Raw genomic sequence first — 22,050 nt, forward strand, 5'->3', positions numbered from 1 at the left:
TTCAATTTGTACTCAGCTGTGCTCAATTTAGTAAATGGGGGTTCCTGTTTTTTTTCCTAATGTTTAAAGTTCCTGGAATTAAAACCATATCTTGTGCACAAATTTTTATGTTATTATTGTATGAAATTCACCATCAATCATTGGCCATTAATCACTCGAGGTGCAGCACCCTGCACAAACGCTCACCATATGCTGAGGAAAAACACAGCAATAGAGGGCACCCAAGAGACACTCAGAGCCACAGGCAGCGCACAAAATCAAGATTAGCCTTTTATTCCCCTTTCTTGTCTTTTACTCTCCACCTGCCCCCCCCCTCCCCCCCAATAATCGTGCCCGTTGGACCTGGGTATTTTTATCATTCTGCTCCCCCCTTCACATGGAGCCTGGCACATACAGTGTTAAACATCTGCAGAAAAGCTCCACACTGTGGGCTGATAGAAGCAGACATGGTGCAGCTGGTATAAGACACTGGTGGTTTCAAGAACTGCTGTCTGTTGGGATTTGGTGTCTGCAGAGGGAGAGCGAGAACGGCTGGGGTGGCAGGCTGCCAGCCCTGGTTAGCTTGCCCCCACTTTAGTCATTTCTGGCCAGACATGGATTAGTCTAGTATAAGACTCTGGGCACTTCACTTGCTGGCACTGATCGGCAGGATGTGGGATTTTTTTTGTGTTGGCTGACTTTTTTACCTCTCTGAGAATTTGGAGAGCTATGAGATTCACTTTTTTAATGTACAGTTTTCCTCGAACAGCCCTTTCTGCTGCGGCTGCTTATTAATAGATTACATATGTGGTCTTAGTTTACATCAGTATTGAAATATTTTACGTGGGACCGAGTATATTTCCTGAGGAAATTTTAAAAGGATATTTATTGGAGGTACAAAAAAAGGCACTAATTTATATTCCTTTTGATTTCTAACACATGAATTTAGTTAATAAATTAAATTGTTATCAACACAATAGATTTGAAGCAGGGAGGTTTGATTTGGCGTGCGTGTTTGTGGATCTGAGCCTGACATTTCGGAGCGCTTGTGATCCTTGTCCAGAAGAACAAACTCCGGGCAAATAGTTGTCTCTCCTGATCTTTCTGCCCCTGCTCCCCACCCCACATTTTGTACAAAAGTTTATTTACTTTCTTTTTCTACCCACGTTGGGCCCCTGGATCCATCCCCCTGTGCCATTTCTGGCAGGCTGGTGAGCTGGCACCCTGTCCCAAGGCCGTGCCAGGGCTGTGCTCTCACCGGCCTTGAGGAGCTCTGTCAGATTTTTCACTGATTTAAAAAAAAAATGTTATAATTGCTGGTTTGTCTCCCTCCCTACAGGCCCTGCTCTGCTCCCGCTCAGTGCTCGCCCGCCGGCCGAATTCCCAGACAGCTGGCGGAGTTCGGGAACTCACCCTAATAATAAGTTCAGAACCAAAGTCCTATGGCTCAGTGGCATCCACCCACTAATATTTGAGAGCAGTTGATTGGCAATTAAAGGTTGAAGTATTCCATGCTTAGTGACTGTTGCAGCATCAGCCTGATATAGGGCATTCTCCTGGAGTATAGAATTATTCAGTTGTACAGTGCACAAGGAGACTTTTCGGCCCATTGCACCCGTGCTAGCGTTCTGAAAGAGCTATATTTTTATCATAGAATCATACAGCAGAGAAGGAGGCTGTTTGGCCCACCATGTCTGTGCTGGCTCTTTGAAAGAGCTATCCAATTGTCCCACTCATCCCTTTCCCCACAGCCCTGCAAATTTAGTCCCATACTTTTTAATTTTTCTTTCAAATACTTATCCACTTCCCTTTTAAAAGCTGTGATGGATCCTGTTTCTACCACCATTTCTGATGGGATATTCCATATTTCTAATGTTGCTCTTTTTTTTGATAATGATTTCTCTCTACACTCTCTGGTTACTGACTAACCGGCCCGTGGAAATAGTTTTTATCTTCCTACCTTCATAATTTTAGAATGTTGAGTAGGATTCATAGGTAATGGGGATTAAAAGAAATTAAGGGCAATATTTGATTTGGATATTGGAGAGCAGGATCTCTTGTACTGATGGTACAATCAGAGGCCCCATTTATATAATCCCCTCCCCTCCAGCAAGATCACCATGCCAATTGAAAGTAAGCTCTACTTTCCCTATCACGTTCAGGACAAAGACCAGACTAGAGGGGATGGGCGTGTGTTATGATGGAGTGTTTTGTGGGTACCGCTGCTCTGTACCCCTACACTAAAGGGACTTGGCTTGTGCAAGCTTTTTATAAGCTGCCTCTGGTGCATGGTTTTACTGTGTAAGGTACAGTAAATACATTATCAATATATGCGTCTAGAGCTCCACTCTCTGGTAGTTTCCACTCTCTTTATTTCAAAACCTTAAGGTACTGAAGGATGATGCCAGCCAGCACTGGAGAGTTGTGTTAGATAGCAATTTACATGTCGTGATTAAGGTTCTGGGGAGTGGTGCTCAGGTGGTGACCCATAACCTACGTGTGCTGCTTCCCCGTATTTCCCCGCTGTGTGCCCCTGCTCCTGATGTAACAATAGAGATTCAGGAGGTGAGGAATTCGCCTGGTTTATGCTATAATATGTCATCAGCTGCAGAGTACAGTCGGCTCCACGTGTAGTGGCCGCCTGCAAATTGTAAAAGTTACAGCGCAGAGGGAGGCTATTTAGCACCCGTGCCTCTGTTAGTGTTAGCTCTTCAACTGGAACTATTTGCTCTAATCCCATTTTACTGTCCTTTACCCATACCCTCTTATGTTCTTCCTTTTCACATATTTACTCGGATCCCTTTTAAGTGATATATTCTTTGCCTCGATGGCCCCTTGTAGTAAAACAATCCAGGTTCTAATAACTCTCTGTGTGAAAACATTTCTTCTCCCCCTCCATTCTTAAAGTGCCTTTATTTTTAAACCTTATTTTTGCTCCAACCTCTATTTACCCATGGAGCCCCTTTACTCCTGGTTGTAATGCATTTAACCTGTACCTTATCCATCTCCTATATAACTATCTCCCACTGCTGGCCCGCTGTTCGAACTGCCATTTTTCCAGACAGTTAATCTGGCGAGGTCCCCTTTCATCCCACTGAAGGCAGTGAATTTCCAACCCAACACCTTTATCCTGGACTCTTTATTTATTTTTAATGTGACCCTAATCAGGTTATACCCAAGTGCTCTCCCTTCAGGATGCTCACTTCTGCTTCATCACCCCGAGCCAGATACAGCATTGCATCCTTCCTTGGACATGTACTATATTGATTATGAAAAGAGTCCCGGATACATTTGGAGATCTCCTCTCCATTTTGACCACAAAGATTTGTCTTAGGATAATCGTCCAGCTTAGGATAGTTCAGGTCCCCCATAATTACAACTGGTACTATTATAAACATTATTCAAAACCCAATGGGTTCATGTTCCATTTACTTCAAATTGGCCTTGCGGTCAGATTTTGAAACCCCTCCATGAGCCCATTGAGTACAGCAGAACCATTTGACACTTATTTTAACAGCTCTTTGACACCTCCTTCAACTTTGTTACAAAGACTGCAAGTTTCTGTTAAGCTTTACTGTGGTATCGTTGGACTTGACTTTAGTTCATCATAGGGTCTGCTTGTTCTGTTTTTGTTGTAGCTTGGATCTATCTGTAGAAACAGGCTGCAGTGCTGGTGAGCACAGTGCAGCTGATTGTAATGTGTAGTAACCCAGCAATATCAGTCAGATTCTCAGCCATGCTACAGCTGATCCTTGAGGCACACTTCATATAGAAACGTAAACTTGAGTGCTGAGATATGTTGGAGTATCGGAGGTAGCTGCAGCCAGTGCATTATAATCCAGTGTTCAACTTTAAGTTTCTATGTTAAGCATGCCTTGAAGAATAAATCAGGTGTCTACCAATGAGGAAAAATGTACACACAAGCAAGCTTGTTGCAATTGGCTTACAGTGTGTGTTGCAAGCAGAGTATTGTCCATGTGCAATCGCCTATATATAAACTAGTTCCAAATAAAGTCCATTGTGTGAATGGGTGATGACAAAAACAGAAGATACTAGAAATGTGCAACCGGTCCATCAGAATCTGAGAAGAGAAGAAACAGGTTAACAGAACCAAAGGGCAGTGAGAAGCATTGCATAGAATTACATAGAACGTACAGCACAGAAACAGGCCATTCGGCCCAACAGGTCCATGTCGGTGTTTATGCTCCACACGAGCCTCTTCCCTCCCTACTTCATCAACATATCCTTCTATTCCTTTCTCCCTCATATGTTTATCTAGCTTCCCCTTAAATGCATCTATGCCAGTCGCCTCAACTGCTCCTTGTGGTAGTGAGTTCCACATTCTAACCACTCTCTCTTTCTCCTGAATTCCCTATTGGATTTATTACTGACTGTCTTATATTTATGGGCCCTAGTTCTGGTCTCCCCCACAAGTGGTAACATCTTCTCTATATCTACCCTATCAAACCCTTTCATAATCTTAAAGACCTCTATCAGGTCACCATTAACAAAACTAAAGGGCAATGAGAATCATTGAGAAAAATGCATGCAAAAAAACCCCTCCATAATGGCGGCGTTAGAAGTGGAAAGAACTGGGTGAAATAAAAAGGAAAAAAAACTATGAATGCAGGAAATCTGAAATAAAAACATAAAATACAGAAAACACGCTGCAGGTTTGTCTGCACTCAGAAGAAAGTCAAACCTCGGGTGCAGAGTCCGCCTGCCAGGGCTGTGCTCTGTATCCAGACCTCCAACCCCTCCGCCCCCCCCCTCAATGCAGATGGACCTGCCGGTAGGAGAGATGTGATCACTCATTTATCCAGCAACTTTACAGCCTGTATCCTTAACACTGCCATATGTCAAAGCACTAACCATTTCCTGTTCATTCCCGTATAATTTATCCTGTATTTGTTGGTTATAGAGTACATGTTAATCCTTAGTCCTGCACGCATTCAGGATGATCCACCAGTGGCTGTAGTATGTGATTATTTTGGTTCAGTGCAGGCAAAGGGGGCCTGGAACTAATCTAATACTCAAGGCTTCTCGTTTAGCTATGCCCAGTTTCAATGTGAACGTCATCAGACTGCCTATTGTGGAATCCATTTAATTGTTATATACTTTGTTCTAGGTTGGAACTCTTCAGTTAGCCCCTATTAACCTGACTCTGATCTGCAAATGCAGGTGAACAATTTGACACTCAGTCCTGGTGTTGGTTGTACTGTCATCGGTTCTCCAAATGCAGTAGTCTGTTACTAGCTTGAGCAATCAGTCGATTCTTCAATTATATTACAGCAATTTTGTAGCATCAGTTCAACCTGCTTACTTCACTCGACCTCTGCTTCTACATCTGACTCCCCTCATTTTCTTTTATGTCTTTTTAATTAATTTTGTGTTTAGTTGAATGTCTGCCTTGATCCCGTCTCCCCGCCCCACCAGGTGCTGGGGACACTCTCTGGTTGGTCTCGCTGCTCTTTCTCCTCAACACGGCAGTTTGAATAAAAGCAGAGGCGCTTGCTTGGCTAGGTTGGGAGAAAGGAAAGGTGGATTTGGTTAGGTTGATTACAAAGGCAATGACTGAAATGGCTTTTGTTAGGAAGCAGAACTCCTGCATTCAGAGTTACAGGGCTAGTTATTGGGATGGGGCAGTGCCAGAACATATTTTTCTTGCTGGTTTTTCCTCCTGTTCCCTCTGTCCCTGACTTGTTGGGCCATTATTTCACTGCTCCCAGTTGCCCTCTGGAGCATCACCCTTGTGAGCCAGACAGCAAGTATTGGCATCACTGCCTATAAATATAGATAATGTGGGTATGTATGGGTTCAAGTGTAAGACATATATACTTTCTAGAAGGGGTCACTGGATAAGGATCAGCAGCAGGAATTTATGGTACCCCACTTGCTGGCCTGACTGAGATCAGCTAATGCAGCGCAGACCGAGGGTGGAACCTGAGACTTTCCTGGATAAACTGGCTGAACCATCAATGGAGTTGCTGGAGCATAGTAACCATCGGAGCTTCACAACAAGCAGGAACAGAAATTGAGAACAAGGTTATTTCATCATATTGAAGGGTCACGGTTGGGACCTTTTAGGTCCTCCTGGCCCAGGGCGCACTACATGTCGGCACACTGGGCGAACTCCAGGAGGACAACGTTTGCTGTTGTGTCCTTGCACGTTGCTAGCACAAGTCTGAATGCACCTCCTGTAAGTATGTTACATCCTGCATGCTTTACATGCTTAACCTCTGTCCACAATGCTGGCAGCCCAATAGCATTCATTTACACAGTTTTTCTTGCAAAGTTGCTGACAACTGAGTTGGTGTTGAATTTAATACCGAGTGCTTGTGATGGTCCGGTGCACTGCACCAAATTTCATCATCTCGCAGAGAAATTTGAGCTGATCTCCATGTTGGAGATGTGGCATTGCCGCGGGATTGCAGAACTTTTCCAGGCCTCACTCAATGGGGACGTGTTCACTGTGGCTTTTGGTGCTCCACTGATTTAATGTTCACTTGGCTCAGCATTCTTGCCCCTGAGCCAGAAGGTTGGGGATTCAAACCCGAGTTCAGGAGTTGAGCGCATAATCTAGGCTGACATTTCAGTGCTGTACTGAGGGAGTGCTGCATTTTTGGATGCGACGTTAAACCGAGGCCCTGCCTGCTTGTTCGGGGGGAAGTTAAAGATCCCATGGCACTATTGAAAGGAGAGCAGGGAGTTCTCCCGATGTCCTGGCCAACATTCCTCCCTCAACCAACAACTAAAGCTGATTAACTGGTCGTTTGTCTTTTGCTGTCTGTGGGACCTTGCTGCCATCTATGTCTACATATGTCGCAGCACGTCAAAAAGTAATTTAGTGTCAGTGAAGCTCTTTGGCCAAAGTGTATTGTTCTGTCGTTTCTCAATGAGCACGGGCTCGAACGCTATCTGCTTTTTCAATGCGGGTTTTGTTTCTTGTAAACACTTATTTCCTTTCTAACTTTATAACTCTACAAATACAAGATTCTACCTGTAAAGTAAACTGCATGAATGTGCAAAGCCCCCTTTTAATACAGTGACCCGTTGCCTCATTTAGGAAAAAAGCTTGTGGCACCAGGCCAGCTTGTGTCCTGCTCTACTGCAGCGTGCTTAAGTGGAGCCTGTATTAAAACAATTTACTGAAATTAGCTATTGCATTGTTCCTGATTTACCCCAATCTGCTGGTAATTATTTATTTTGGCCATTAAATGTTGGAATTGTATAATAAAAAAATTCCAGACATGCTGTATGTTGGAGTATATTTTTGCATGGGTTACATACATACATGAGTTTGTTTTTAAATGTACCTTTACCCACTTACGGAGATTGATGGAGTTACTAATTTAGTTCTCAGCAAAGAAACTGATACAGAATTATGAGCAAGTAAAGGGACAGAGGAGGAGCATTAATGGAGACAGCATAGACTTGTGGCACACTGGGAAAATAGGCAAGGAGTAGGCCAATCAGCCCTTCAAGCTTGCTCCGCCATTCTATTAGATCATGGCTGATCTGTGCCTCACCTCCATTTACCCGCCATAGCTCCATATTCCTTGATGCCCTTACCGAACAAAAATCTAACAATCTCAGTCTTGAAAGCTCCAATTGGCCCAGCCTTTTAGGGGAGAGAATTCCAGATTTCCAGTACACTTTGTTTGAAAAAGTGCTTTCTGATTTCCCTCCTAAATGGCTTAGCTCTAATTTTAAGGTTATGCCCCCAGTACTGGATTCCCCACCAGAGGAAATAGTTTCTCTGTATTTACCCTATCAAATCCTTTTAACATTTTAAACACCTCAATCAGATCACCCGTCAATCTTCCATACTCGAAGGAATACAAGCAAGGTTTATGCAATCTGTCCTCATAATTTAACCCTCTAAGCCTTAGTATTCTGATAGTTCAAAGAGGTGAGAGCACAGATAATCTAAAGTCTCTGATCTTAGTAACTTACGTCTAAAGAGATACTGTGTGTTACAGAAAGTCCTCTCTGCTTATTCTCCCCAACCCCTCTTCTCTTTACCTACCGGTGACAGTGGCACTGTATAGAATCATAGAAAGGTTACAGCATGGAAGGAGGTCATTCGGCCCATCGAGTCTACGCAAGAGCAATCCAGCTAGTCCCACTCCCTTGCCCTTTCCCTGTAGCCCTGCAAATTTTTTCCTTTCAAGTACTTATCCAGTTCCCTGTTGAAGGCCATGAATGCATTCCAGATCCTAACCATGCGCTGTATAAAAAAGTTTTTCCTCATGCCACCTTTGGTTCTTTTGCCAGTCACCTTAAATCTGTGTCCTCTGGTTCTTGACCCTTCCGCTAATGGGAACAGTTTCTCTCTATCTACTCTGTCTAGACTCTTCATGATTTTGAATACCTCTATCAAATCTCCTCTCAACCTTCTCTGTTCCAAGGAGAACAACCCCAGCTTCTCCAGTCTATCCACGTAACTAAAGTCCCTCATCCCTGGAACCATTCCAGTAAATCTCTTCTGCACCCTCTCTAAGGCCTTCACACCTTTCCTAAAGTGCGGTGCCCAGAACTGGATACAATACTCCAGTTGTGGCCGAACCAGTGTTTTACAAAAGTTCTTCATGACTTAAATACTTTTGTACTCTATGCCTCTATATATAAAGCCCAGGATCCTGTAATGCTTTTTTAACTGCTTTCTCAACCTGCCCTGTCACCTTCAACGATTTGTGCACATATACCCCCAGATCCCCCTGTTCCTGAACCCCTTTTAGTGTTGTGCCCTCTAGTTTATATTGCCTCTCCTCGTTCTTCCTACTGAAATGTATCACTTCGCGTTTTTCTGCATTAAATTTCATCTGCCATGTGTCCGCCCATATCCTCTTGAAGTCTATCACTATCATCACTGTTTACTACCTTTCCAAGTTTTGTGTCATCTGTAAATTTTGAAATTGTGCCCTGTACACCCAAGTCCAAGTCATTGTGACATGAGGAAACTTTTTTACACAGCGAATGGTTAGGATCTGGAATACACTGCCCGAGGGGGTGGTGGAGGCAGATTCAATCAATACCTTCAAAAGGGAACTGGATAAGCACTTCAAAGGTAAAAATTTGCGGGACTACAGGGAAAGGACGGGGAGTGGGACTAGCTGGATTGCTCTTGCGTAGAGCCAGCACGGACTCAATGGGCTGAAAGGCCTCCTTCTGTGCTGTAATCTTTCTATGATTCTATGATTAAAATATATCAAGAAAAGCAGAGGTCCCAGCACTGACCCCTGGGGAACACCGCTGTACACCTCCCTCCAGTCCGAAAAACAACCGTTCACCACTACTCTCTGTTTCCTGTTCCTTAGCCAATTCTGTATCCCTGTTTCTCCTGCCTCCTTTATTCCATGGGCTACGGTGCGGCTCTTTATCAAATGCCTTTTGAAAGTCCATATACGCCATATCAACTGCATTGCCCTCATCTACCCTCTCTGTTATCTCATCAAAAAAACTCTATCAGGTTAGTTAAACACGATTTGCCTTTAACAAATCCGTGCTGGCTTTCCCTAATCAATCCACACTCGCCCAAGTGATTGTTAATTCTGTCCTGGATTATTGTTTCTAAAAGTTTCCCCACCAAGGAGGTTAAACTGACTGGCCTATAGTACCTGGGTTTGTCCTTTCACCCTTTTTTGAACAAGGGTGTAAGGTGTTGAAAGGTAATAAATAACGAGGCCAGTGAATTACACAATTGAAGGATTTCAACGACAGTCCAATGATTAAAGGGTCTTTTATGTTTAAAAAGCATAGCTGACGACAAGCGTGTAGTTTTCTTCCCATCTGCTGCAGTTGGAAATGTCAAGTTCCCGATGTTCTGTTAGGAGTGTAAACCCACTTTTTCATGGGTCCTACGAGATGGATCTGCAGTGGCCAGCTCAACTTCTGCCCACCGCCTGATGCAGAAACGGTGCCAGGTGGAAATGTAAGTGAGGGAAATTTTAACCAGGAGACTGGTATAGCGGAGATCTCCCAAAACTGGCGCAACAAAATAAAAACTCCCAAGATTTCAGGCCACAGTCTGAATTTTGCTTACATTTCCCAGATTTAGAACTCTTTTGCTGCTCCTTATTCCTCCCTCAGATGATCTCTCTTCCTTCTGCATTGACGCTGACCAACCTTACAAGGGCATGCAGTCATATGTAACTGCACCACTAATTGATGTTGCGTTTCTTTCTTCTTTCTCTTTCTCCATCTCGCTCCCTCTCTCTCACATACTTTGTTGCCTGACTGCCTTTTTTTGTTTTAAATATTGTAATCTAGAGTTTAAGCATAGGGTGGGAAAATGTAAGTGTTTTTCAGTTGTGGGGAATCCGTGGTACAGTCATTCCATACTTCCTGTACATTAAACACAGACATGCACACTGGCCCAACAGTGGGTTTTGCAGTCTGACTCATCAGACAGTTAAATGTGTAATACTTCCAATAATAGCGGGGGATCATGAGAGAAAGTAACCATTTTAAAAATGTTCTCAGTTTGCATACCTTCTCTGACTCGCTGACCTGGGTTCATACATGAAACAAAGACAGTGACGGTCTGTGGGGGGGTCTACATTTCCATTTCAGTGCAAATGTGTTCTGTGGAACTTCGCTCCCTGAAGTGAAAGCTATCACTTCTGCTGGACCGGTGACTCACCTGGGACATGTTTCAATCCTGCAGCGTGCGCACGCTGTCACGTGGGGTCAGTGTGACATGTCCCCTACTTCTGCTAATTCATTCAACTGCTCAGAGAATCCCTGTTAGTTCTCCTTCTGGTAACAGTCAGACATGGGTGGTGTGACTGTGGCAGTTTCTGTAGGGTAGCCACCTATCTGATTTTTGTACGAATGGACTGTCCGGTTTTTGAGTGGCGTCTGCATAAGTTTCCAGAATGGAAACTGGGTGCCAAAATGTGCTCTCAAATCTAGAAATTGATTGTTTTGAGTTATTTCTATGTCTAAGACATGGAGGTATTCGTTATTAAGGGCAGTAAGGTTTACCAACAAGGCAATGTTAGGCGATAAATGCTGGCCTTGCCAGCGACGCCCACATCCCATGAATTAATTTTTTAAAGTATCAGACCCCAAAGTACAATTTCCCTTCCTGTCGTGCCCCGCTCCTTGACCTGATTGCCAATGGTTGGTGTTAGCCAGATTGGATTATGTTCAGGCCTTGATTCCCTTTTGCATTTTGATAGTTTAATATTCATTATTTAGAGTCAGGATTTCCAGTTGAATGGGCAGTTTGTTTTTGTGCCAAAATGAAGTGCAACCAGCGAGCTTGATTTTTTTTTTTTCCTTTTCACATATGAGGAAGGTTGCAGAATTCCCATGAAAATTCCCTGCAGCTTTGCCATCAGCCATTGGGATTGTTACCGGAATTTCTTTTAACTGAGGGTGGAAGTTCTTGGCTTTAGCCTAATGCAAAGGGTCGTGAGTTCCGATGCTGTGTGTTTAAACAAAAATCCGATCATCATTTTTGGCATTGCCGTAATTCGACTCACTTCTTTACGGCGACTAAATGAGTCAATCCCATTTTCATTATGAAGGTTCCTATGTGTTATACTGGCATTCTGGGGTTCATATTCCATGATACGATTCCATTTCATTTCTGTGTAAACCGCAAACCAGTGGCTTCGGTCACAATCCACAAGAGCATTTGATTGAAAACTCCTAGTTGCCTCCACTGGGTTGGAGCTGCTTCTTCTGATTCCTTGCTTGGTCACTGTTTTAGCATTACTGAAACACCCAGAGTACTAAACGTGTTCAGTTTCAGAGCGGTGTCGTGTTTTCAGTGCACTGTGCCGCTGTGTGAGGGCACATTCACATTTCGGCTGTAATGTCAGTATGAAGTGGTGTCACTCCGCACCAACGCTGCAGTTATATTGTAATTGCAGCCATGAATCTGGAGTCAGGCCTGACCTGACACCAGTGTGGAAGGGTGAGATTCCATGGAGAAGAGAGTCTTGATACACTTCACTTCAGAGTCAGTTTGAGCCTGCAACCTGACGTACACAACACTAGTTTAGAATTGGTTTGAAGTTGAAACCACATCACACGTACACTTAAGAGTGTTAGTAGCCTATTTGACTGCAGAGGGCACTACCAAGGCAGCTCCTGCAAGTTGTTATGATAAATGCAAGTAGTTGTTGATCTGCCCTCACCCTATGTCCACAGACTTGCACTTTCCAATAAGAGTCACTGGTTAGTGATCAGGATTACGAACCCTGGCTGATGTTTAATCTCGGGAGCTCAGGAGCAAAGTTGCCATTTGTAGCACCCTTACCAACTCAGCACAGATCAGGGTTTGAACTTGGAATCATCTTGTCCTGTGATACTGTACCTTGCCAGCCAGCACCTTTGCTCATTAGACTTATCAGGGGAGCTGGCACAGTATGTTTAATACCGTAGACTGTGTGGGGTGATTGTAGTAACACTCAGTTTGAAGGGGACTGCTGACTTGCCTCACTCCTCTTGTTACTGGTAGAGGTAACAGTTTGCTATAAAGCTGAAGTCATGTGACATCTCTGATCAAAAGGGAGCTCAGCAACTCTGTGGGTCGTAGTTGTTTTTCTGTAACTCGTCTGAACCTGAGTAAATCTGTGACCGATTTAGTTAGTCAGCAGACTTCATGTTCTGTTAGTGATGGGCACTGCCCTCATTCACGGGAAGGAACCTTATCCCGTGAGACGAGGTGTTGGTGAGAAAGTCCTATCAACCAGATGCAGGTCTGTCATGGTTTTAAGGCTGAAAGGGGTAGTTTGCTTTTACTCACTTCTGTTTTTATTACATTTAATATTCCTCATGTTCAGAGTGTGTTGTGTTCTTTGGACATATTTTTATTCATTTTCACCCCTACATCTTCCAGTGGCTTATCTGCCCCAGTGTACAATATTGTAATAGTAATGACTCCGAAAAACCCTGAAAACATTCCACCCTCTGAATACACTGGTTGGTTGATGAGATTGCGGTGATCACAGATATGGATGAGGAAGACCATTTGACCCATTCTCGCTGACCCATCCACAAGGTGCTTACAATCCCCCTGCCCTGCAGCACCAACGCAAAATCCAACTGTTGAATGATTGCCCCCACCACCCGATCAGACGTCTATTCCAAGTATTGATCACTCTTTGTGTGCAGAAGAACATCATCCTAAATTTTCCGTTTACCAGTTTGAACCTGTGCCCTCTTGTCCCATTGCAGTGTTGGAGATTTACCTTTCCGTACCATTTACCATATTTTACACCTTTGTAAGGTACTGTCAGTAATAGAAATGTACAAGTACACACTGTGTCACATTTGACCATGAAAGCGTACTAAATTACATCAGCTTTACGACAGGTGAAAGTGAACTGAATGCAGGCCGATGGCATAAACATTCACCTGGTTTGAAAAAGCAAACCATTGTATACAGGGAGCTGACCAGAGTTTGGAGTCACAGTCGGGCCTCTCTTCCAACACTGATACCATCCAGGAGGATGGGAAGTGGAAACTGTCTGAGTTTACTAGTCCGAACATGAAACAAAGCCTATTGGAATATTTGTCAGGTATGACACCTCCTTTTAATGGCTATGGCAATCACAGACAATTAGCTCATGTCTGCCCCAACCCAGTACTCTGCCGCAGGCTCTTAAGACATAGGGAATCCTAGCTGCTCTGGCTCCATTTTAAAATCTATATTCAGTGGCCCAGCTAAAATTCATCTGAAAAGATGCAACATGGAAATATTTCATAATGTGAAGCTGGACGAGCCCACATCCATTATGTTTGGGAATGGAGCAGATTGCTAGCCACTGGGTACACATTATAGAAAGCAGAAACTCTCCATGAACTCAGATTCTGCGTGCTCCTTTCAACAATTACACTCCTAACAATCATTTCTTGCTATTTGGGGAGGGTTAGTTATTTTTTAAATTATTTTGCCAGCCTTTGCTGCCTGAATGTCTGACGTACATTTTTTTATTCTTAGGCCAGTTGCTGAAGAATGCCCTATTGGCGGAAGTAGGACCTGCCAGCTGAAGAACAATTGAATAGTGTTATTAGTTTATAGTGAGAGGAGACACACTGGTGAATGATACAGTGCTAATTAGAAAGGCACAACATCCTGCCATGTGTTGGCCCTCTCCGCCTTTGTTTCCTGACCCTCTATTCAGCCTGCTGACTTTTGTTTCATGTTTTCCCAACTGTACGTCTCACTCCTAAAGAGGCGATGTCTGGTTTGTGCGAGCATACAATAACTTTATTCATCTCTTTGATTTGACCACTTGTCTGCTAACCTCATACAAATCATGTAGTTTAAAGATAGTTTTACATAGTGTGTTAAAGGTTAAGGAAACGTTCTCTCCTTTTCTTGAGGCTTGCAGAGAACCTCAAACACAGTGTCCATGTTGCCTGCAGAGTGTTTTGCTGGCCCTGTCCTTGTGTAAGGGTGAAAAATGTTGTCCTGTTGACCTAGAACTGTGGCCTTCAAAATGTTCCCAAGTACAGACACTAATGTTTTAGATCTGCTCTGCTGTACAGTGCAGTATTCAATCTCTTGCAGTAGCTGCTCCTGCATCTTCAAGTGTCAGACATTGCATGTGGTGATACAGTTAACCACTGTATATTAGGGGGAGCACTTATCAACCTCTTACTGATAAAGGTGATTTGCAGAGGCAGCTTTATAGCCGTTGTTAGTGGGGTATATAGGATTAGTTCTCACTCTTCAATACTTGCAGTGTCTACAAGTCTGCCTCTGCACGGTGGTCATTTTAATGTGAGGTCTTCCCTTCTAGAACTCTTCTTCCAACTGGCCACCTGCTCACTATTGTCCATTGGTCCATCAGACTTCTAAGAATCTCTGTCCCATGCAGAGTGCTGGCAGAGGACACTGTCTGAGTTTGCACCTCGCCCATATCGAGACCTATTTTTAAAGAACTACATGTGAATATTACTGATTGCAAAGAAGAATTGGCCTGTTTAGAAGGAGGATTGAAAATGAAATCCTCGGGCTGTTTCACCAGACAGGACCCTACCAGAGTTGAATTTATTTAACCTCTGGTAATGTTCAAATTTCTGCCCATAAAAAAGCTTTTGATTGATGACACCAGTTTGCTGCTTCCCTCCTGTTGAATTGACTATTCCCTTTAACAATATCAGGTTTAATTGTGTCATTGTATTTCAGAGACTTACAAGTTTTTAAAATCTATTTCTACCAGGGGAATGGGTAGTGCAGTGAATTAGCATAATGTCCTTTCAGTTCTGGGCCCTGGATTCTAATCTTACCCAAATTGATGGAATGAAAGACTCTATTCTGCACTGGCTTTCAGGGTCCCATGTGAACGAGTTTGAGGCAATCTCCACCCATATCTTAGTGAAGATGAGCTCACAGCGCATAACTGGCCCTAATGCGGCACCGAATTGGTAGTCTCAGCAAAGCGACAGATGAGGCTAGTACAGGAAACGAGAATGCCACAGATATAGTAAGGGGCGCTCTTCTGAGGTTTGGTGAAGGCATATTGTTCAGAGTAAAGGTAGATTTACTCTTTCCATCCCATGCTATACCTAACCTGTATGTACTGATGAGCGGCAAAGTGTTGGTGAACTGTAAGATTCCTCAGCATCTCCGCTTACTTCCCTCTTTTTTTCTTCCTTGTCTTTAGATTCTGATGTACAATTTCTAATTCCTTCCCAAAATATGCAAATAGGACAATCTTAGCAGTTTCAGCTTGCTCCTGCCACACTGAACCAGTCTCCTCTTATCTTGAGTTTGTTCTTTCTCTACCTATCTACATCAGGGACTACTCTGATGCCCTCCTTCGCTTTGACAACTTCAGGTTCTCCAGCTCCAGTCATCTCCTTTTCATCGTGGACTAAAGTCCCTCCCTACCGTCAGCCTCACCAGGAGAGTCTCCGGGCCCTTTGCTTCTTCTTTGAACTGTGACTCGACCAGTCCCCATCCACCACCACCGCCCAGCTTTGCTTGGCTGAAGTGTTCTTGTCCTGAGCAACCTCTTCTTTTACCCCAACACATTTCTCTAGATAAAAGGTATCACCATGGGAATCCACTTGGGTTCCAGCTACTCCAGCCTTTATGTAGAACATGTGGCACACTCTTAAGTACTCAGGCTCCCTCCCTGACTGCTTCCTGTTATTTTGATGACAGTATGGGTGCTGCTTCCTACTCTTGTGCTGATCTTGAGAATTTCATTACCTATCCTTCCAATTTCCACTCATCCCTGGTCTTTAAGTGGTCCGTATCTGACAATAGGCTTTCCACAAGATATTGTATTACAAGCCCATGGTGATACCTTTTATCTAGAGACTCCCACTACTACTTGGATTGCACTTCGTCCCACTCTGCCTCCTGTAAAGACTCCACCCTCCCTCCCAGTTTCTCCATCTATTGTCACATTTGCTCTGATGACAGTACCTTCCCACTGGAGTTTCTGTCCCACTTTTTCCATCCCCTCGGCTGTGGTGGACCGAGCCCTTCGTCGTATCTGCACTGGTTCCTGTGCCTCTCTTCTTGCCAGCTTTCACCCCCTCTTGCTCTCCTCTCACCCAGTCTCCCTCGCCTTTCAAGCCTTTCAATGATGACGGGGTTTCCACTTCCTCACTTTCCATGCTGCCAGCCTCGACATTTGCCAGATCGTATTTTGCCATCTACAACATGATCCTGTCACCAAATACATCTCCCCCTCCTTTCTGCTTTCTGGAGAGGCTGTTCCTTTTGGAGGAAAAATGCGTAGAAATTGGGATGGATTTGGAAGTACAGGGTGTAATGAAGCTACGGTTGCAAGCTTTGGAGTTAATTAGTTTTTTTGCTTGTGCGCAAAGCACCTTGCTGTGGTGAATTTTATTCGACAGTGGTGACAGCAGACAGCTGACAGCCCCGGGTTGGAATGCTGTAATTTCCTTTGCTGTGCCTGAGCACTGCAGCGTCTTAAAAATGAATGTTCAGTGGTCATAGTGTTTCATTGTTAATATGGTGATGCTCAGGATCACATTCCCTTGCCAAATGATACAGCAGTTCTGGTGCTTTGTGATCATCTGCATAATTCACTTGTATTATTAATAGGAATGTTGCAATATCTGGACTGTAGCAGATGAAACACTATAAAGGTCCCCTTCCTACCTTGTAATATTAACCCATATTAATGGGAGACATAGCCACCGACAGACCACGATGGCAACATATCTGCCAGGTCAGTTTGAATGAATTTGAGGCTGCGAGGTCGCAAGACCTGGCTGCCGAGCGCCCAATGTCCTTCATCCAGCCTCCGATGCAATAAGTGCGACTGTGTACATGCATTCAGGATCAGGCTCTTCTCCCATCAGTGCGCCCATAACAACTGAGACTCGACGGGAGGCTCTGTCGCCATATTAACGAGAATGCAATTTGAGCTTATTTTGTGACTACCTGTTTGGGGAGAGGCAGTACTGTGCTTAACCTCTGGGTTTTAGTGTTCCCTCAGTATTCTCAATACTTGTTTATCAAATTCATCCCTCTACTTATGGTGCACTGTGCTGTTGAATCTATTAGAACTCTGTGTAATAATTAATGAAAGAAATAAGTGATCTGTTCAGTTTTGTTCCTGTGGGGTCCACCTGTATGTCAGTTTGGTATGGGAACTGGAAAAGCAGCCCCTCCCAGTCTCACTGCATGTATAGGGTTAGTGCAGTCATGCCCAAACCCGCCTTCCTCAAATCCAATGAGCAGCATGTTAATTCTCGGTGCTGGATTTCTTGGGGGTGGATGGCCAATTAGACCCTTCTTTGCCACCCTCCAAAGGAGTTAAGTTCAAGTACTGTGTCTGCATGTTAATGCTGTTGGGAGACTGTTTTGACAGTTTTAGGCTTAATAGTGGCCTTCTCCTTCCTTACCCTGTGTGAATCCTGAAAATAATGAGGTCTCCCTTGAGATGCTTTTTCCCTGTTTAAACATTCCCAGCTTCCCTAGTCCCTCCTCGTAGTTCAGGTGCGTCTCTGCTGATATCAGTTTAGTTGTCTGCCTCTATATTCCCTCCAAAGGCCAAATGTCCCCACTGCGATATTGTAGCCAGAGGTGTATTGCTTCATACCAATTTGTTCTTGACTATCATCTTCGGGGACTGGCATTCTATCCCTGTGGCTATGTAACCTAGGATCTTGTATTTTTGCTGATGGCTTCAATAGTCTATCCGCCAGTATTCCTCGACCCCTCTCCTGTGCTCTACTATGCTTCATTTTGTGTTTCCGCTGCTTAATTCCTTTCTGTAGCCTCACTACATTGCCCTGCGTTAAATGACATGCACCACTTGTCAGCCCAATCTACCTAGATCTATATCAGTGTCAAACAGCACAATGTCAAGTTCAATCTGAGGGAGTCAGTGCTATGGTGTAGGGTTTTAGACAGGAGATAAATACAATGGCTTCAATCTTGAGTTGAAGGAAGTTCTTGCTCATCCAGGACCCTATCAGGTAAGCAGTTGATGGCACAGTGATGGTCAAAGAATCAAAAATAGTGGCAAAGTAGTAAAGCTGGGTGTCATATATGTGAAAGCTGACCCCTTGCTTACCAGTGATGTTGACATGGGGCAACATGCAGATAAAGAAAAGGAGGCCAAGGATGGAACCTTGGGGCACACTCAGTGAGGACGCTCAGTTGTTGAGTATATTCAAGATTGAAATCGATAGACTTTTGGTCACTAAGGGAATCAAGGGATATGGAGATAGGGCAGGAAAGTGGAGTTGAGGTAGATCAGCCATAATCTTATTGAATGGCGGAGCAGGCTCGAGGGGCTGTATGGCCTGCTCCTGCTCCTATTGCTTATGTTCTTATGTGACTATGGGGTGGAACAAGAAGTCATTATAGTAGTTGTGTGGGTTGCATTGGAATAGGTATTACATCGAATTACTTAAAATGTACAACACAGAAACAGGCCATTTGGCCCAACAGGTCCATGGTTTTTATGCTCCACATGAGCCTTCTCCCTCCCTCCTTCATCTAACCCCAGTTAGGAGTGGAACCATGGGGTAATGCCAAGGGGGTAGGCAACAGAGGAGAGATGGTGGAGAAGGATGGAGCATTTGACTGTGTCAAATGCCGCTGAGGTCAAGGAGGACAAGAGGAGTTGTGGACAGTGGTCACAATGGGCAGGAAGAAACCAGACTGAAGGAACTCAAAGAGGGAGTAATGGGAGAGGTGGGTGCATAGAGCTGGGTGGCAACATTCGAGAACCTTAGAGAGGAAGGAGAGGTTGGAGATTTCAGAGGGATCAAGGGAGGGTTTTTTGAGGCAAGGGGGTAATGACGGCTTTCTGAAAGGTGGGGAAACAACTTGGAGAGGGATCCATTGCCGATGTCTGAGAGCGTTGAATTAGGAGGGGGTTGTGGGCGAAGGAGATGAGCTTCGTGGGACCCTGGGAGGTGATGAGGGAGAAACTACTCAAAATACTGAGTCATTAGGGGAATCCATTTAGGGAAGTTTAGGTAGGAAATGTCAATATTGTCATTTCACATGGTATAAGATCTCAGTTGGTTCATTTAAAAAGGATCAGCTGCAACATGAAAGGACCCTCATGGCATTAATCTCAGCTCTTGTTACTAAGCTTTAGGTTTTGGTTCACGAAACTCAGTCTGCTTATGGAAATTGCTGTCTAACTGAGAGCAGAACATAAAAGTGTTGGGAAAGTTTGAACCTGGAGCCCCGAGCCCTGGGGCGCGGAACCCTGGGGCACTCTGAATCATCTTCACTTTCTCTACTTGAACCAATTTCTGACACACTCCAGAAGCTTCTACCATTCTGACTTTGTGGACCAATCTCTTGTGGCCCTGTCAAAAACCTGGCTAAAATATAATGTTTACTGATTCCCTGCCACCTTACCCACTAGTTACCTCCTCAGAGAAAGACTGCATTTATACGGTGCATTGTTACATCTTTCAAACATCACAAAACACTTCATATGAGTTTCTGTGAAGTGCACTGTCTCGTTATATAGGCACAGCAAGATCCCACAAATAGCAATGAGATGAATGATCAGTTAATCTGTATTTGGTGGTGTTAGTTGAGGGAGGAATATTGGCCAGAACACCAGAAGAAAACTCTGCTATTCAAATAGTGCCTTGAGATCTTGAACATTCACCTGGGCCACTGGAAAAGGCAGACGGCACCTCAATTTAATAGTCCATGCAAAGGACGGCATCTCTGACACTGTAGCACTCCCTCAATACTGCACTGGAGTGCCAGTCTAGATCGTGAGCTCAAGTCTTGGAATGAAAATGTCCAATAGATTTGTCACACATGACCGTCCTCCCATAAAGCTATATTGACTCCCTCTTATATTAATCTACATGCTTCATTTTTCCCTCCTTCAGGCTGTCCTCAAATGGTTTGTTTACTTTAGATGTTGGACTCTTTATAACCCCTTTTATGAATCATGTTCATCTTTCTTTAATGCACCAACATTGTTCCTGAATCCCTAAAGATGGCCCTCAGTATATGACCAATTACATAAACGAATTCCTCAAATATCCTAGTATGGGTCCATATGAGCCTTGCCTTTATCTAGTGCTCTCAGCCTGTCCATTACGTCATTTCTAATATTCCCTTGCCGTCCCTGAGAATTCTGCTTGTCTATGGGGAAGCAGAGACTATGGTTTGCTCTATGAACACTGGCACAGTCGTTTGGTATATCTGCTATGCCTTGGTCATTTGGTATCTTGACGCCCTTGGGGGATCCTTCAGGATTCCTACTGTTTCCATGGCCACCAGTTTGCTAGGAATATATTTATAAAAGCCGTTCACATTCTGCTTTATATTCCCTGCAACCTTAATTTCCTCTCAAATAAAAACAGTGCTGGAGATACACACCAGGTCCTTGAGCATTTGAAGGAGAAAAGACAGGTTAACATCTCAGGTGGGACTCTTCGTCAGACCTGGAAATATTCCAGTTCTGCTTCTTGAATGATTTGGCTTTCACCCAGTGTTTATATGTAGTGCCTCATGCCCTAAATGATATGTAACTAGCAATTTGCTGGTGAAGAAAGCTGTGTTAACATGTCACCAGTTGTGGTCAGATAATTGCATAGAAAAATATTTAAAAACAAACAGCTCTGGTGAAGGTGAAAGTTTTCCAAGTCTTTGAGGAAGGAGCTTGTTTGGTAAAGTCAATGACGAGCTTTTTGGGTCTTTCCTAATGCTCGTTCTTTCTCTTTTTTTCTCCTGTATGATGTATTAGATTCCGGCTCAGAAAACTGCCGATCAGTGACACAGGAGCACGCCACGGCACTGGGACTAGCCATATTTGGACTGCTCGTGGAACGCTGCATTGAACAGTTAAAGGAAGCTGCCAGAGGTAAGTGTTAATATCTCTACGTGTGATGTGTCCTTTTCTCCTGGGCCTGAATCATACAAACAATGGCCAGTATTTGGATATTTTACGTAACTTTGTAAGTGTTGGCATATTTCTTTTAAGGTGAGATAAGCACATAAAATAGACAGCCTTTTTAATGAGGTTGTGCTCTGTTGTTTACAAACTGCTAATGCCTAGCCCCTGTCCTTAGTGAGTTGCTAAATACTGTAGTGAGCCGTGTTTTCAACATGTGTTTTCATATTCAGCCAAAAGACTTCAGGCTCCAATGGCTCGACAAAGCAACCAGGGGAATAACGGCTGCTCAGTTGGTGTAGCGTGAGACTGAGTGACAGGGTACAGGTTTGTACTGTGATTCCACACGCATCCTGTTCCCGATCTCAACCGCATCCTCCGAGGTTATGACACGTGGAGATAGAATTATACAGCACAGAAGGAAGCCATTTGGCCCATTATGCCTGTGCTGGCTCTTCGAAACAGCTATTCAATTAGTCCCACTCCCCTGCTCTTCCCCTTAGCCCTGCAAATTTTTCCTTTTCAAGTATATATCCAATTCTGGTTCTTTTGCCAATTATCTTAAATTTGTGTCCTCTGGTTTTTGACCTACCTGCCAGTGGAAACACTTTCTCCCCATCTACTGTATCGAAACCCCTCATAATTTTGAACACCTCTATTAAATCTCCCCTTAACCTTCTTAAGATGAACTGCTTATCCACATGGAGGGAAAGAAAATTGCAGGACAATGATG

The 22,050-nt window shown here is 43.9% G+C and overlaps 1 protein-coding gene across 2 annotated transcripts in view; it reads left to right on the forward strand.

Annotated features, from left to right (window-relative positions):
- The window catches only part of smg6 (SMG6 nonsense mediated mRNA decay factor), a 323,207-nt gene that overhangs the window by 114,812 nt on the left and 186,345 nt on the right, over positions 1-22,050 (forward strand). For both annotated transcript variants that reach the window (XM_068008576.1, XM_068008577.1), the window contains exon 11: positions 21,171-21,287. In XM_068008576.1, coding sequence (XP_067864677.1) covers positions 21,171-21,287 — 117 coding nt within the window. The remainder of the gene's footprint in view (positions 1-21,170; positions 21,288-22,050) is intronic.

Source organism: Heptranchias perlo, chromosome 28 (assembly GCF_035084215.1).
Source record: "Heptranchias perlo isolate sHepPer1 chromosome 28, sHepPer1.hap1, whole genome shotgun sequence".
NCBI classification, from domain to species: Eukaryota; Metazoa; Chordata; class Chondrichthyes; order Hexanchiformes; family Hexanchidae; genus Heptranchias; species Heptranchias perlo.